At 36.3% G+C, this 17,949-nt stretch overlaps 1 protein-coding gene across 2 annotated transcripts in view; it reads right to left on the minus strand.

The window, feature by feature from the left end:
* Positions 1–17,949, minus strand: part of LOC122134006 (GDP-mannose 4,6 dehydratase-like) — a 59,209-nt gene that overhangs the window by 29,729 nt on the left and 11,531 nt on the right. For both annotated transcript variants that reach the window (XM_042755838.1, XM_042755839.1), the window contains 3 exons: positions 11,398–11,590; positions 11,171–11,275; positions 5,600–5,727 (listed from right to left, as the gene is read on the minus strand). In XM_042755838.1, coding sequence (XP_042611772.1) covers positions 5,600–5,727; positions 11,171–11,275; positions 11,398–11,590 — 426 coding nt within the window. The remainder of the gene's footprint in view (positions 1–5,599; positions 5,728–11,170; positions 11,276–11,397; positions 11,591–17,949) is intronic.

Genomic DNA, 17,949 nt, shown 5'->3' on the forward strand with positions numbered 1-17,949 from the left:
AAGATTTTATTTATTTATTTGAAAGATTTAATACTTTTATTCAGCAAAGACGCATTAAACTAATCAAAAGTGAGAGCAAATACATTTATAATTGTTATAATTTTTTTTTTTTTTTTTTAAAAGCTGTTCCGTTAAATTCAGCTTTGCCATTACAGGAATAAATTACATCTTAAAATAAATTAAAATGTATTTTTGGTCAAATAAATGCAGCCTTGGTAAACATAAAACACAAAAACATACATACATATATATATATATACCATATATACATATATACATATATATATATATATATATATATATATATATATATATATATATATATATATATATATATATATATATATATCTGATATATATATATTAGATATATACATATATATATTATATATATATATACACACACATACACACACCTTACCCCACTGTCTGATTTATTTTTTAACTGAACTTGTCACAATGCATTCTGACATTGCCTTCTTTGTTTAAAAAAATAACTGCTATTCTAAGTTTTGAATAACTATACACTAAACATTTTTTCATGGAGTCATACTCATGATATAATATCAATTCCTGTTGATTCCTGCCCTTAAATGTGATGCCACCTTTGAATTTGACCAAGATGACATATCTTTGGAGGAATCATGTTTAAGAATCTGACCTTTTGTAACAGCATTCGAGTCAGGAACGTGCCTAATGATGCCTAAAAATGCTGCTTCTGTAGTCAGCTCACTAGGTTTTGGAACAAAGCCACAAAAAAAAAAAAAGATAAAACACCCTGATAGACTGAATGCATATGAGCCCACAGAAGAGCTTCTTAACTCACTGAGGCTGTATTGGCATGTTTAGTTTTTGTCCTGCACTGCCAAAACACAGGCATGATAACAGAACAATGTGATAAAATTCATCTCTTTCATCCACTTTCTAAGATTCTCCTCCACTCAATAATTCTTTTCCTAATTTTCTTATCTCCCCTCTCCCTCTCCCTCATATCTTCAGCTCGGTGAGAGGCTGAAAGTTGAGGATTCTGGTTACAGAGGGCATGTGAAGAGAGGGGAGAAAAAAAGGGAGAGAACGAAATGAGAGCATCTGCTTTCATCCTCAACACAGCGGGGAAGATCTCAGCCATGTCAATCACACAGACAGCCAGCTGCCACACACACACACACACACACAGATGCACAAACACACACATGCATGTCTCACGATGGAATAAACCCATATTCATCATAATCTCACACACGTCGAGGAGTCTAATAGTCGCTTCCAAACACGTATGACCTCGTCTCCCCACAGAGAGCTTTACACAAGTTCAGGAATGCCCTGTGTTAAATGCTCAGCTAAATCAACCTTAAAATCAGCTCTTTCCCTAGATCACCTTACATATTGTGGGTGTGTGTATGTGTGTGTATCTGTGTGTTAGCAGGTTTTAAAGCTTGTAGTCCAAGTTCTCCCTCATGAAATGAGGGAATAAATGTGCACGCACACACACACACACACACACACACACACACACACACACACACACACACACACACAATGCATTAAGGTGGTCTCAGCTTGCAGCTGTGTTTATTTATTCTGCTGGATGCTGGCCACTGAAGTTTAATGCCTCCACCTCCTACCACCCCCACCCCCCAAAAAACAACAACACTCACACACAAAACCAGCCACTTTATACCAAATACCCCTACAAACCCCTACAACACCCGCTGCCTATCACAAAACATACCAAACTAGCATAGACTCTGACATTACAGCGTTCCCCAGGCGGCGCAGCATAAATGGCTGCCCACTGCTCCGGGTGTGTGTTCACAGTGTGTGTGTGTTCACTGCTGTGTGTGTGCACTTTGGATCGGTTAAAAGCAGAGCACAAATTCCGAGTATGGGTCACCATACTTGGCTGTATGTCACTTTTTTTTTCACTTTTTTTCTACGGGATTTTGTTTTTACTACTATTAATAATTAGACTACACTAATAGGAGAGTAGTCCATATATTGCAGCAATGAAGTAAGTACATTGTATATACTTAAGGATTAAAATAAAATGTTGAAAAATAATAATTTTCCATCTTAATTTTATGTGATGGGGTTGAGTTGTTAAGCTTGACAATACCCTCCCTGACTGTAATTTGCCTCGAAAATATGAATAAAAAGTATGATACTACTAACCATTTTCTGTACCACTATTAAAGAGACCTGAATGACGTCATTTCTGGTAAATTATGTCATATTTGGATGGAGACTAATTTATTATGGGTGTAGAATGGTTAGTGTGACGGGGCTGAGTTGGGACATGACGTCAAAGTCTGTTTTTTATAAAATATCTTGCAGTTTTTTTAAGAAAAATATTTTTTACAAGAAAGGAACACAAATAAATACTTCCATTATTGCCAAAACAACAGCCACTGTGCACACTTTGTGAATAATTTTCAAAGTACAAACTCAGTGAAGTGCCTCAGGGACATGACCAAATGTCTGGTTTAAGACAGAAATTATTTTATGATAAAAATAATTTAAATGCAATAATTATTTTTATTCATTATAATGGGCATACCAAAATATTGTTAAAAGCTTTTACTTCTTCATTTTGGTGAACCACCACTTTAAAAAGTCTGAGGGACTGAAATATTACTGAATCCCAGGGTTGTCCCATATATACTGTATATATAGTGTATATATACAGAAAGTTTTAAGTCTGCAACCGTCTTATGCTCAAAAAGGCTGCATTTATTTGAATAATAAAATGGTATTACTTTGAAATATTATTACAATTAAAAAAAAAACTTTTCTATTTTAATACATTTTAAGATTTCATACTGATGGCAAAGTTGAGACATATTTTTCAGGGTTTCTTAATGTATAGACAATTTAAAATAGCTTTTATGTGAAATAGAAATGTAACAATAATATTATATTAATATTATGAATGTCTTTAAATAATACATATCATTTTTTGAAAATGTAAAAATTCAAAATGTTTTCCTCAGGTTTAGGGGAAGGGGATAGAATTTACAGTTTGTACAGTATAAAAATATATATTTTTTTCCACCATAAAACATATTATGTTCTAAAATGTGAATATCCTACTGGTCGAAAAGTTCCAGCTGGTTTCCTAGTCTCCTCTGAAAACAATCTTTTTGGAAAATCCAATGCAGTCTTCGCACAAAGCACTACGGCCATGAAATAAGACTCTCTCGGAGTGATGGGTCATTGCAGGTACAGTTGGTCACCGAGCTAATGAGTGATTTGACTAGCCGTCAGGTTCTCATAAAGACCAGCATGATTCATCTCTAAGCTCTCTTTAGTACACAATTGGTTGGCAGTGAGGATAGACGTGTGAGGTGAGAACGAGGACAAAATTATTTTGTTGCTGGAGAAACAAAGCGATCTGAAGGAAAATCATCTAAAAAAATAACAAAAACATCAGCAACCTCTAAGACCCCTTTGAGAGTTTCGCGCTATCAGCTCAGCCTGTGTGTTTTCACAGGAATCTTTGAACTTCAAATCATTTGCACCCTGATTTTATGCATGTTTTTAGTGGAGGCCTGAAAGTCTGAATTCCATAAAACTGTAAAGCTTCAAGTTTCAATCAGCTTATTAAGTCATACAAACAGCGGACCAATTAAAACGGGTTCAAGAGTTTACACAAACATACACTGTTGATCTCCCACTGCCTCGACTACATGGAGTCATTTCTGTACACTTATACTGAAAAGCACACACTTGGGTGCACAGACATGCATAACAAAGGCTTTGATCTCACATATAATACCATTCAAAAGTTTTGGGCCGTTATGATTTATTAATGTTTTTGAAAGAAGTCTTTTTTGCTCACCATGGCTGCATTTATTTGATCAAAAACACAGTAAAAACAGTAATATTGTGAAATATTACAATTTTAAATAACTGTTTTGTATTTGAATACATTTCAAAATGTAATTTATTCCTGTGATGGCAAAGCTGAATTTTTAGCAGCCATTACTTCAGCTTTCAGTGTCACACGATCCTTAAGAAATCATTTTAATATGCTGATTTGGTGCTTAATAAACATTTCTTCTTATTATTATCAATGTTGAAAACAGTTGTGCTGCTTAATATTTTTGTGGAAACAGTGCTTAATTTTTTTCAGGACTCAATAGATGGTTCAAAATAACAAGAAATAGAAATCATTTGTAACATTATAAATGTATGTACTTTTACTTTTGGATCAATTTAATGCATTATTGCCAGATAAAAATATTAATTCCTTTAAAATGAAATCTTACTGATGCCAAACTTTTGAACAGTAGTGTACACACACACATATTGGAGATAAAACTATATACATGTTAAAACAGTAATAGTTACTGACATGTTCAAAAGTATGTCTACGGTAATTATTGCATCAAACTCATGCTGTCAAACATATCTCTCACTGAAGATTTCACACAGACTCAAATAGGGTGTGGAAGAATTATGGATTTGAGGCCTTCAAGAGGTGCAGGATGGAGATCAACAGTGCGAACAAAAGATGATTGAAGTACTGTCTGTCTGGAAAAATGTAATCCTATGAGTCTGACAAAAGATTTTTACATTTTTGTAGTTTGCCTGGAGGTAAAATACATGGACTAGAATACATGGACTGTTTCTGTAGTGAACTGCACTGATCTACTCCATATACGACTCTCACAAATATACACACGCTCACAGCTTTGGTCCGATTTCCCGAAATCTGCCCCAGTGCTGAGCCACATAAACCTGGCTGCATGATTCAGCCGCCTGGAATACCAACCTTCCCACAGGAAACCTGGAGCAGCTTACAAATGCATGCACACACTCATACACACACACACAAACCTAAAGCTCCCACTCTGGCAAAAACCTAAAGGAACACAGGTCTCTCTAATCCAGGATAAACACGACAGCACGGCTGTGCACTCAGAGGGTAATTACAAGCAAATTGAAAAGAAAGTGCAAGGTTAAAATACATATTACATATGGCAGGCCAAACTGAATGTATAGATATAAATAGTTGTTGTAATAGTCATAAATGAGAACATAGAACTTTATACTCAGGCAAACTGATAAGCAAACTTATTTCCATGTTTCATTTAAACAGTAAGCATGGTTTATCATTACTTAAATTTTGTAAGATATACATAAAATTCCTTGCCAGGTGTGCACATCATAGTGCTCTGAATTTGTATAGCTTAAATTTTGAATGTTTTTGAAAGATGTCTCGTTTGCTTATCAAAAAAAACAGTAATAAAACACTAATATTGTAAAAAATTATTACAATCTACAATACAATATTTTTTTTTTTTTAGATGATTCCCTCATCTCAAACTAATCAGTATGTTGATCATCAATATTAATTCAAAATAATTGATTACATTAACTTAAAGTGATTCTAAATGAGCTTTGGTGTTAATGTTGGAAGTCCTGAAAGTGGCCTGACATTTCAAAGCAAAATATAGGGCTGAAAATTCAAGGTAGCATTCACTCTCATACAGACAATGTGGCAATGGGTTGGTACACAATGTACCATGGAAGAAAACCGTGTAAAATATGTACGTCCTCACAACTGAAGACCGAATGTTTGAGTGTGTGAAAGTACCTCCACATAATCTTTGGCATGGCCCCAGTCTCGCTTGGAGTCCAGATTGCCCAGGCTGAAGCACTGCAACTGTCCAAGATGGATCTTCGCCACAGAGCGACTGATCTTCCTAGTTACAAAATTTGAACCTGAAAAAAAAACATGTACACACAGATTTGGAAAATTATTATGAAGCATTCATCCTGCCTTGTCAGTTTTTTTCACTCTCATTTTGTCTTTTTGCATCCTTTATTCTTTCCTAGGCTTATACCTGTCCATTTCATTCATTTTTGATCCCACCCCCCCATACACATGTCAGTGCAAATTTGCGTGTTTCGGCCAAAGCGAATTGAGAACTATGGATGTCAATCTGTCCTTCTCATTCACACAGGCAGAAACACACACTAACAGTCACACACAGGGATAAAATCAGACTCTTGTCTAGTCAGTGGACCACCCCAGAGAATCTTTAAGCCTGTCCAAAGTCCTACTGAGCTGCCAGACACACACACATGCTTCATCTGTGGGAAACCTTGGACGCTCTCATGTCCTGCTGAGTTGTGCTATAGCTTGAATCAGACAGAGGTGGGAGTTCTAGACGAAAACCTCCACCGCCTATAATATCAGGCCCGGGTCAGAGCAGAAACACACTTAGTTTAAGTGTATAAGTGAATGACGACTATTACGCTCTTGACTTGGGCTGAAGCCTGCATGTGTGTGTGATTTTGGCCGTAAAAGCTTTCTGGAGAGAAACAGCAATGCCGGGAAGATCATGCCCTATAATTGCAAAACAAAAGTCAACAAAACTGGAGCGGTCTTAATGTTTTTTCTGCTTGCCCAGTCAGGCTAGATTTCTACTTGCTCTGCTACTATTGTTTTCCACTGCACCCAACATTTTTAATGTATTTATAATTTCATGCTTACATTTATAATTGTAAGGTTTAATATTTAGTTCACATAGCTAAAAACAACAAATGGTCATGGGTTTGATTCCCAAGGAATGCATGAACTGATGACGTCAATAACTCACTACATGTAATAATAAAACTATCTGCCGAATATATAATTGTACATTTATTTGATGATAATTAAACACATTTATAAGCATTCCTGTAGCTCAAACAGTAGATCATGGCCAAAACACACACATTTGCCAAGGTTCACTTCCCAGGAAATGCATGAACTGATAAAATATACACTTTAAAAGCAGTGCAAGCCACTTCTAAAAAAAAAACACCTAAAAAACACAAAAGTAAATGTATTTAATTATTTAAAAGCATTCAAACAGTAGACATGGGTCATGGGTTTTATTCTAATCTAAAGCAAAGCAAAACTAATAAAAAAAAAACTAGACACTGAATGCAATATAAGTCACTTTGGATAAAATGTAAATTGTGTTGGATCTGCCAAATGCATAGAAGTGTCCATTTTAAAAATATTATTATTTATTAAACTTTTTTTTCCTCACACAAATGCATTCAATTTTAATCAAATGTTAAGTTGTCTTTACCAAAAAAAAATAGCAATACAGTTTTTACTAATAAGCAGAATTCACAATCAAATGTCATAGAAAACCAGCAGCCCTAGGCCAGCTCATCTTTACCGCCGAGCCCTGATCTGCAATGTAACCTGAAATGAAATGTAAAAAAAAAATCATAAGTGGACAAACTCTTTCCACTTACAGGATGTCCGTCATGGGCCCCCCGTGCGCAGGCTGGCTGCTATCACAAAGGGCTCTTTCTAATCCGTGCTAAACGCAGCTCACGACCAGGTGCGTGAGCTTGGCATGAAAAGAAGGGTTTAAAATACCACACTGTAAACAGCCAGGTCAATCCATCGTCACAGACAAACCACTGGGTGGGGGGGCAGAGGATCTGATTTCTGTTCACTCGTTTGAAAAAAAAAGAGGGGGGAAAAGTAAATCGAAGCCGATTGACCAAACCGTGGTCCACAATAATGGGCCGGCTATGCGTCTGTGTGCAAGTGTGTTTAAAAGTCCAAGACAGCCCATTTCCGTGCACCGGCTCCTGTTTCCAGTCGGAGTGTAATTAGGCCGTCTCTTAACACATGGTGGGAAGCCATGACGAGGAGCAGAGTCACAGGGAGTCGACCGCAGCTCGCTCTCATCAAGACTAAAACAACCCAGTTTAGGCCTGGCTTAGACCGTGATTATGCGGACGGGATCGTGGCAAAGCCTCTAAACAGGCTGCAGACCTGCAGGTGTGCATGTTAGCGGCAAAAGGTGCCCAGCGGCTGTCAGTGCACATTTTAGGAGTACTGACCGAGGGTAAAATTGAGTATCTAGGCGAAATTTCTAACGGATGGAAAGACGCCCTGCCAAACCAGGTGGAAATAAAGTGCGGTCAAGATGTCTGGTCTATCAGTCGCTGACACTCAGATATTTCCAGCACGTGAAAAAAATGACTGTCAGTACAAGGCCTTGTTCCTGTTTCTTGACACATGTCTGAACACACATTCGTGCACATGTACACACAACCATCATTTGCTAATTTAAACAAATGACAAAAACACAGCAGTGCCCTGCTCTCTTTCAGAACTGGAAAGGTACAGTGTCAAACCAGTAAAACAGTAACAGCGCTCAATAATTCAGAGACCAGCTGACTAAACTGCCACTTGTCCTATTGGGTCACTGCCATATCATACTTTTTTGTAAGCACATATATGCATTATTATGCCTTGGAAGCTTAAACTTAGTCTTTTAGTTGAACATTTTGTCTTTGTGTTTTCAGTATAGCTACATACAGAAAACACCAAAATATAACCATATAACTTCAGGTTATTATTCCAAATTTTCTTTTTAAAGAAAGATTTACATTTGATGAAAAAAAAATAAAAAAACATTTATATTTGTGGAAACTTTATGATAATAATATTTTTATTTAATTAATACGAAATTAATAACATTTAGAAATGTCAAAAATTATTAATGTAAAATAATTATGTTCTTAATACAATATATAAAAGTTATTTTCTATAATATATTGTATACAAATTTTTTTTAACCTCTCACACCTAAAAAAAAAAAAAAAAAAAAGTTAGTTACATAATTCTAAATAAATTATATTATAAAACACACTAAACTAACTATTATAAAAAGGTTAAAGTAGTGTGCGGAAGGGTTTTGTCTTTCTTAAAATATTTTATAAAATAAAATGTACAATATAATAAAAATAATTATGTAAGGGTCTGTGAAAATATTGGCAGGTCAAGTAGAAATCTGAACAACTGGCCCAGAAAAAATCAGAATCAGAAAAAAAAACCTTATCGTTGAGCCCCAAGTAACCAACCACGTCAGCTTTTGGGAGCGCATGTGGAAGTGTGTGTCGGAGAGACAGAGAGGGAGAAACAGAAAGCAAGAGAGATACAAGGTGAGGAGAGATGTTTAATTGAGACATTAAAGGAGCATCTCATTCACTTCCCTTCTTTGTTGCCATGTCAACATGACAACACAAACACAGGTGTGTGAGACGGGAAGATGACGAGTGAAAGAGCAAAACATCTCATGTGCGTGTGTGTGTCTGCGATAGGTGAGAGGTCCATCGACACCTTCATACAGATGCAGTCCTTCTCACCTGGAGAGGTTTAACTTCTTAAAACGCTCGTCTTTCAACAGGAAAGAGGGAACGTGAGCGAACAAAAAGACGAGAGATGAGTGGGTAATGGAGGAGCCCTTAGATGTCGTCTCATTGACTGGCACGACCGTTTCTCTCGTCAGCAACTTTACTCACTGTTATTAGACAGACGAACCTGAATAGGTGTCAAAGTGTAACTGCTTTCACATGCGCACACCCCCCAGACGTCTCTGTGGTGGATTTGGTAACAGATTATATTTTACTCTTCTCATATTTCGTAAACACTTTCAGAGCAAGTTTGTTATTGGTGAAAGCAGACACTGGCTGAAAATTCCGAACAGTGAATTCCAAACCAGAATTATCTCATCATTGCCGACCCGCCCAATGAAGGGAGGCCTACCACTGTGATCGGACAGGAAATGAAGTTGGCTTTTTTCACACTATCCCATCTATCTCTCTCCCTATCTAGCTACATCTAACACTCCTCCATCCTTGTACTCCCTCTTTCCTCATCTTCCTTCAACATATACGCACACGCTTAGACAGTCTAGTTGGCTACGTTTGTGTAACTGGCTTAAAAATCCACACCACTAATGCTAGCGGATGACATCACCGCTCTTCCTGTGCTCTGGGGTTGTGGGTGGCGGCACAGAACAACACTCTTGTTGTTGTTGAAGATGTCATGGCTGCAACCTTTACCAAAAGTTGTGTCATGATAATCCCCTGTAAACCAATCACAATGGGTTTGGCCACACATACAACATTCTCCCTGGACTCTAGCATCGCTTCCTTTGGTGTAGGCTGCAGAGCTGACATATTGTATGTTTCATAACTTACAATCATAACTTGAGCCATCTTGACATCTAGAGAAGTTGGATTCTGTGACTCAACAAAACTGTCACTTGCATTACAATATCTACACTTAAAGCATTTATAACGCGAGAGATTTAGTTGCTGTGTAAGGCCACGCACTTGCAGTGTAAACAGTTCTGTCGCGCCAAGACTGTCATCAAGGCACTAACAGACTGTTCGCAGCATATTCACACTTCAGAGGTTCCATCTAGTAGCAAAGATTTGTTATTTGAGCAAACTTTGAAAGCTTTATGCCTAAAAAGGACAATTTAATCCAAAATGAGGATGTCTTACTGTACAGTAATGTGCCTTACTGTAATCCATCCTTTGGTTGTTGTACTTTACAAATGAATTAAAGTGAATCTGTTTCCTTAAAATACATATTTGCATGTGTAGTGAGCATTACGGTACGTAACATTTTTTTTTTTACATTACGTATATTTTTTACATTTATTTTTTTTTCAATACGCTGAAAAGTTTGGGGTCAGTAAGATTTTACTTTCTAAAGAAATTGATACTTACATAATGACAGCAAAAACATTTCGATTGCAACATGTCAGGATATTAATGTTTTTTTCTGTATTTTTGATCAAATAAATGCAGCCTTGGTGAGCATAGGAGACTTCTTTCAAAAACATAAAATCTTACTGATCCTTAACTTTTGAACGGTAGGGTAGGGTTAAATAAAAAGTTCACCCAAAAATTTAAATTTATAAAAATATATTTTTTGTGTCATACATTCGACGTGAGGATGAGTAAATGAAGACAGAACTTTTGGGTTGAACTTGTAACATACTGGAAGCATTCAAGAATTATTAATACATTTGTATGCAAGATTTTCATTTTTAAACTCCCACTGTTCATTACTATCATTTTGATATGAAATTTAAAACCGAGGTTGAGTCCAGGAGAACTTATGCCTGTTTTGATGAATGAGGTGATAAAAATATGAGGTCTAACACATAGCAGTGACTGTTGGTTACTGCACATTTTTCAAAACCAAATGAAAATGAAACCACATCAAGCGTACTTTTACCAGAAAGTGACCCCCTAATCTCAGTATTCCTGTACTAGTTCTAAGAACAAAACAAACTAAAAAAAAAAAGATGAAAAGTTTTTTTCATCTTGTGTGTGGTGTGTGTCTGACCTCTTCTAGGACTCTCATGATTGAACAAGATCCCATTCACAGCAAAGAGGTTATAGGCTTCCCTGAAGTTTACAACTATCCAGTATGCATAGAGCTTAGCAGCACCTGCAAAAAAAATAAAAATAAAAAGATATATATATATATATATATACAAATACATCTGTGTATTTATTTATTTACCCAAAAATGTAAAAACACAGCATGTTTTTAGATGTGTGTGTGCTGACCATAAGGGGATCGCGGGTAAAATGGTGTGGTCTCCTTCTGGGGAATTTCCTGTACTTTCCCGTAGAGCTCGCTGGTGGAGGCCTGGTAGAAGCGGACGGTGTCAGTTAAACCGCAGGTCTTCACTGCATCCAGCAACCGTAGGGTCCCTACCCCGTCAACGTCTGCGGTGTACTCAGCAAGGTCAAAGGAGATCTGACAAACACAAGGCATTTATGCGTAAGACTTAAATGCAAAAGTATACAAGTAAATGGCTAAATACAATTCAGTCCGTTGACATAACTCAATAACATAAGCCAAGGATTTACCAAAACAAACAATTTAAGAAAAAATGAAAACAAGTAACTGCCTGGTAATAAAACTCAGTGCAAAACCCTCTAAGCTGGGAGAAGGACTCTTCTCTTTAGTTGATATCAAGTGTCTTTGTTTGCATAGAGCTGTATGCTCTGCTGTTACTGGAAAACACACAGAGCATCAAACAATTTGTCTTCTAGCTTATGTAAACTGGTTGAAACAACTAAATGTTGTATATGGATAACGGCATTCAGTACATATAATTTCCAAGTCATCAAATGTACAACACAATATTATCTAATAATGTTGCATTATCTGTTTTTTTGTTTAAAGGAAAAATCACTAGTTTGATTTTAAAGATCAAACTATTATACAAACAAAACTGACTATCAACTGAAAATCTGAACCTTAACAGATTTCGAGCGAGAAGGTCTCTGCTCTATTTTAACGAGTTCAGACATACTCAATTCCCAAACACGAGCGAGTCGGGGAATCCCTGACTGAAACTGAGATGTTTAAGATAGGGAGAGAAAGCAAGAAACAGAAAGACAGACAGGAACTGAGCAGGAGAAAGAGAGGGAGAGACTAACTCATCTAACCTGTTCCTCAAATTGGACAGACTTCTTAGAATCGCACCTACACGTTTTTTCCATCGAGACAAACCCTCGGCAACAGGCATGATCTACGAAATACCCTAGTGCACATCTGTAACCACACCTCAGAGAGAAAACAAATGCGACTGACAGCTGATTAACGTGAGACTGAAACGATATTTAAGTGTCTTCACAATGCAAATTCGCATCACTTTCAAGATAATCCTTATAATGCGGCAATGGATTGACTTTAGTTGTGTTGCTTGGCACTCATCCAATAGCTATCATTACCATTGCTGGGATAATAGCTTTAAGTTTTTTGGACTGTGCAAACATGCTCTTAATTGTGAGCCAAAACATTCAATCATACCAGTTAGAACTAAGAGAGACATGTTTCTGTCAGGTACAAGAAGATTTATTTCTTCAGATTGTGCGGAGAGCTTTCACGGCATCTTGCCACGCCGCAAGCAATTTTCATTTCTTGGGCATTGTTTTCTCCAAACAAACAGCCATGACACAGATTTCAAATGTCATAAATATGACAAAATATTGCTATTAGAGGAACACTGATACCATAATTTGCTCGTTCCAACTGTTACTGGTAGCAGTAGCCATTGCGCTTATGCGACTTAGTGTGCTGCGAACTCCAAATTGCTCCCTCTATGCATTTGTAGGCTAAGAAAAGATGTGGAAATTACAGGGAATTTGTTATTTATTTAAGTGTAGCCACATTTTACACGTTATCTGAAGTGAGCGGGAACGGGAGATAGAAAATTGTGCTGCAAAAGCAGTTTCTTCGTGTTTCCACAGCAACTTGGAACTGTCAGGGGGCAGGATTTATGTCTGACATCGGGAAAGTCCCCGTGGCCCGGGGCGACTCGTGCACAAGTGAACACCCTCTCTCTTTCGGCTCTACCTAATAGTGCTACCCTCGTGTTGATACTACTCCTACAGTCCTCACGGCTTCGGGACGTCAGGATTGGAATTCATCAGCTAATTAAATCTATGCTTGAGATGACACCAACTTCCCTCGCTCTTCTGCCTGCTCAACCAGACACGCTCACCTCATCATTCACTCCTTCCCTCAAACATAAACACACATGTAAACATGGCAACAGCCTGGATCATTATGGGCTGCGGTTGGGGTTGCCCCAGGCGCAAGTTGTCTGTAGCAATCGCAGAGCTCACACATGCTTGTGTATGAGAACAGAGGGAGGGAGGGGAGAAACCACGACTGTGAATAATTAGGGAATCATTTAGCCCGTTACAAATGTCCTTAAACTGTCTCCATCCTTGTAAAAACACATCTTATGTTTCTATAAGACAGTGTTTCTCGACCTTTTTCATCTCATATAGCCCCACAGCTCTTATGAAGGGCTTATGAACCCCCTTTACTGACTCCAAACTAGAGATCTTTTTTATTTTATAATTTGAATCAAACTTAATTTAAAAAAAGATATAAATAAACCAAGTTAAATGAATAATTAAATGAAAACTAAAGATTTGTTAATTTTATTTTTAAATTTAATTTATATTAATATTTATATGAAAATGAAAACTAAAGATTTGTTTATTTTATTTTTAAATGTAATTTATATTAATATTTATATATAGAAATATTTAATTTATTTTAATGTATTATTAATAATAATTAAATTAAATTATAATTAATTACATAAAAATAAATAAGAAATGTATTTAAAAATTAACATTTTATTATTTACTTATTTAATAAGAAAAAAAAATCATAAAAAAAAGCATGCATTTTTTTTTTTTTAAATATTCAATTATTACATCTGGTGTGGAAGAGCTTGACTGGCCTGCAAAGTCTAGGCCTGAACCCCCTTTGAAAACCTCTTGGATGAATTGGAGGAGCATGCCAGATCCCATCACCAATCATCAGTGTCTGACCTCACCGATGCTTGTTAAACATTTAATTTCAAAAAGCACATTCAATTTTGGAACATGGCAGTTGGATTTGTACCTCTTCAGAGAGATGCTGACATTGGGTGATATGGTCTGGATAACAGTCGGCATTCAAATTTCATCCCAAAGGTGTTCAGGTCTGGGTTTTGAGCAAACACTTCTAAAGGCAGAGTATAGTGCAATCCATATAATCCAGCCAGATTTTCATCATGCTATTTCATTTGCTTGAGAACAGCACTGTCACACACAAGGTTCTGTTCAGCTCCTGACAGTTGACGGTTAACCTTGTGCTGACAGCAACCAACAACTACCACATGTGAGTGGTCTCTGACTGAACCAGCTCCCTGACACACACAGCACATGTGTCATGACAGTTGACAGATGCTGTCATTTAGGAGCTCGGAAGAATGAGGTGAGTTATTGTGTGTGCTTATCTGTATGTCAAGAAGCCTACGCACATGCTAAACACTGTTGAAACACTGACAACGTTCAAACTGATATGCCAAGACCTGCATCGCTGAGCATCAATCCACCTCAGTTTTGTTAAAAGCACTGAGCACAATAAGATCAACACAAAAATATCAAATATGAGTGCTTGACCTGCTTGTTTATTTTGAGAGAGAAGATGATGAATGCTTCCAAGCTATAAATAGTTGTAATTATATACTCTGGTGTCTAGTAGGTCTCTCTGCAGACCAAATTCATTACCATATAATTTTTTTTGCCAAATGTGTGTGTTATTATATGCCATCCACTAAACTTTCTAAAACAACACAGCTCACAATCTCAGACTGACTGTCACTTGTCCAATTGGCGACCCTTCTAAGCCATTTGTTTTTAATGATGTTTTTGTGTATTGAACATTGCTGTTGCAAATTCTGAATTAAATATGTAATGTTATCTAGATGGCTAACATAGATACGTTTAAGAAGAGGATAATGACTAGTCAAGAAACAGCAAACAAATTAAAATGATCAAACAGCACTCTGAAATACTTGACTCTGATTGGTCTGATTTATGCATAATTATCACAAAACTGACCATCGCCCGAGGCAAATGATTTCCTACATATCTGTAAAAGTCTCTTGTATAATTAGGCACTCTATAAAAAAAAATGTTTCTACTCAAATCTGTTTTCTACTAAAATTTATTTGTCAAGTAGCTGTGTAAAAAGAAAAGAAATGAAATAGAAAATTTATCAGTCACCCGTTTCTAAAAATAAAAGGAATCATTTTTATGTGGTGGGGTGTGTGAAAATATTGGCAGGGCAGCACATATTGAAACTGCTGGCCTGACTAGGAAAAAAATATACTTATTGTTGAGCCATACTTGTAGATCTCAGACTTACAGAGTATAGATCTAAAGGCCATGCAGACGAGTGGCACCAGCGCTGACTACAGAGAGAGCGCAAAGATTTGCACAACAGAAAGGGAACCAGAGAGGTTTCTGCTATAAATGAGAAAGCAAAAATGAACCTTGAGGCTTAATAACATTTCTCTGTACAGTATATAACGTAATAACTGGTGGCTTAGGTTTTTTCTCTTGCATCCTACTTTACATTCATCACAATCTTAATCATCATTAATCATTTTTAGAGTTTACTTTGGAATCACACACTATGATACTAATCTGCAGCTGAATATTTCCTGATCAGTCCTCCAATCACTTGAGCCAACATCTATGGTAATGCTAAGATTCAAACTACTGTACCACCCTTTCTTTTAGTTCTTTCATTCCTTACTTTTGTTCAACATTTTTGCCAAGGTCATTACCTGATGTAATGGCAATAATACTAGTAACAATAAATAACAATAAAAATAGTAATAGTAATAATAATCAAACAAAAGTATATACTAAATGCTTCTCTTGACTAATGTTAACTCCCTTAGGGCAGGGCATGAGACAGGAATGTGTCCGTTTACACCGCACAATGGATGAATTGTTCGTTGCAATACCTGCTTTTATTCTGTAAACGGCTATTTTCCATCTCTCAATCAAGCGTTGAGGATCTTGTGCTAGCCAATTCACAATGACTGGCATATTAATCAGACATACCATGTCAGTCAGATTCTTTCCAAAATTTTAAAAGAGCTCGACATTGATAAGTCAAGCCATGTTAACCCATTTTCTAGGACTGAATATTTCCAGAAAGACAAGGTGTACCATACTTGTGTTCCTTTGTCTAATGTGAAGCAGTAAAGGCTTACGTGAAGCTAAAGATGTTAAAACTGCCGTATATTTTTGACAAGTTTAATGCCGTTTTAATCCCTGGATTAATGCCATCACAGCTTGATGCTCTTTATGTTGCCACATGCCAAAGATGACACTTTTTTGGGGTTATTCTTTTCAAAATTTGAGTGACTCATACCCAACAACACCATTCTGTTGCCATTTACAAACTTTGTGAAGTGTCATACCACAGTCTACTGCATGCTAAAACTGGCCAACATAATATGCACACATACTAATTATCAGTGGAAGATTCATTAAACAAAATACATGAAAATAAATAAATAAAATGAATACACACAAATACAAATCAATATAAAAACAAACAAATAACAATATAAAAATGGATTAATAAATAAGTGAATACAAAAAATAAAGTCATGAATAAAAGAATATAAAGAAACCAAAAAAAGAACGTAAAAGAATGTATATAAAAAATGAATGACTAAAAACTATAATGATTAGTCTACTGAGAAAAGAAAGTCTCTTTAACTATAATATATAATATAATAATAATAATAATATTAATTATTATAATTATGATTAAATAAATTAAAAAAATCTAAATATTCATATAAAAATAAAAATTATTTGTTAAAAACTATAAGATTATAATGATTAATCTATTGAGGAGCAAATGGGGAGGGGATTAAATGTTATGTGTCTTCCAGTGTCTGAATGAGCATGTTATACGACATTGTCTACCAAACAAGCGAACATGTTTAAAATGCATCTGCATTCCCACCCTTAAATGAGTGGGAGAGATGGCAGTGCAGAGATTTTTATCTCTCATAATTAATCTGTCATTTAGATAAATCAAACTCATTTTTTAACGTGATGCAACACCACTGAATAAAGGTCTGTTTGTTGGTGGTGACGTCAGTCGTTGCAGGTGACAAGAGTGGAATGATTTACACAAGCAATTAACTGTAAGTATCTGTGTGAAAGTTAGCTAGACACCCAGTTGGCTAGTGTTACACAAAGTCTCCACAACCTTATTAAAAATTCTGTCGTCATTAGCTGAAAAGATTCTTATGCTACACTTCACCCAAGTCAGATTAATTCAGCATGTCACTCAATCCTGCATTCTCTTGCCTGTTTGCTGTGTAACATCCATCTACAAACATGCACACAATGCTAAAGTCTTCCCAAAACAACAATTATATTACACATCAAACACGTTCGCAAAAAAAAACACAAACCATGATACATACTGCAACGCTCCAGTCCAACAACTGCATATTAGCTACAGATCTGTACTAATCCAAATGCAAACACAAAGTGTATGCCAATCACCCCCTATTGTACACAACACTATGACAAACAGATTCTGCCGGTGCTAACAGATTCTGAAGAGAGATCTGTGCAAACACAAAAACATATTCACATACAGTCTTTCAGAGTTGAAGAGAAACATACTAAACGCTTGGAGGTAACAGAAAGGATAACACAGAACAATACTAGCACAAATACCACCAATATTTTGTGTTCTCAGATTCTTAATTAAATCCG

Source organism: Cyprinus carpio, unplaced genomic scaffold (assembly GCF_018340385.1).
Source record: "Cyprinus carpio isolate SPL01 unplaced genomic scaffold, ASM1834038v1 S000006753, whole genome shotgun sequence".
Taxonomy (NCBI): domain Eukaryota; kingdom Metazoa; phylum Chordata; class Actinopteri; order Cypriniformes; family Cyprinidae; genus Cyprinus; species Cyprinus carpio.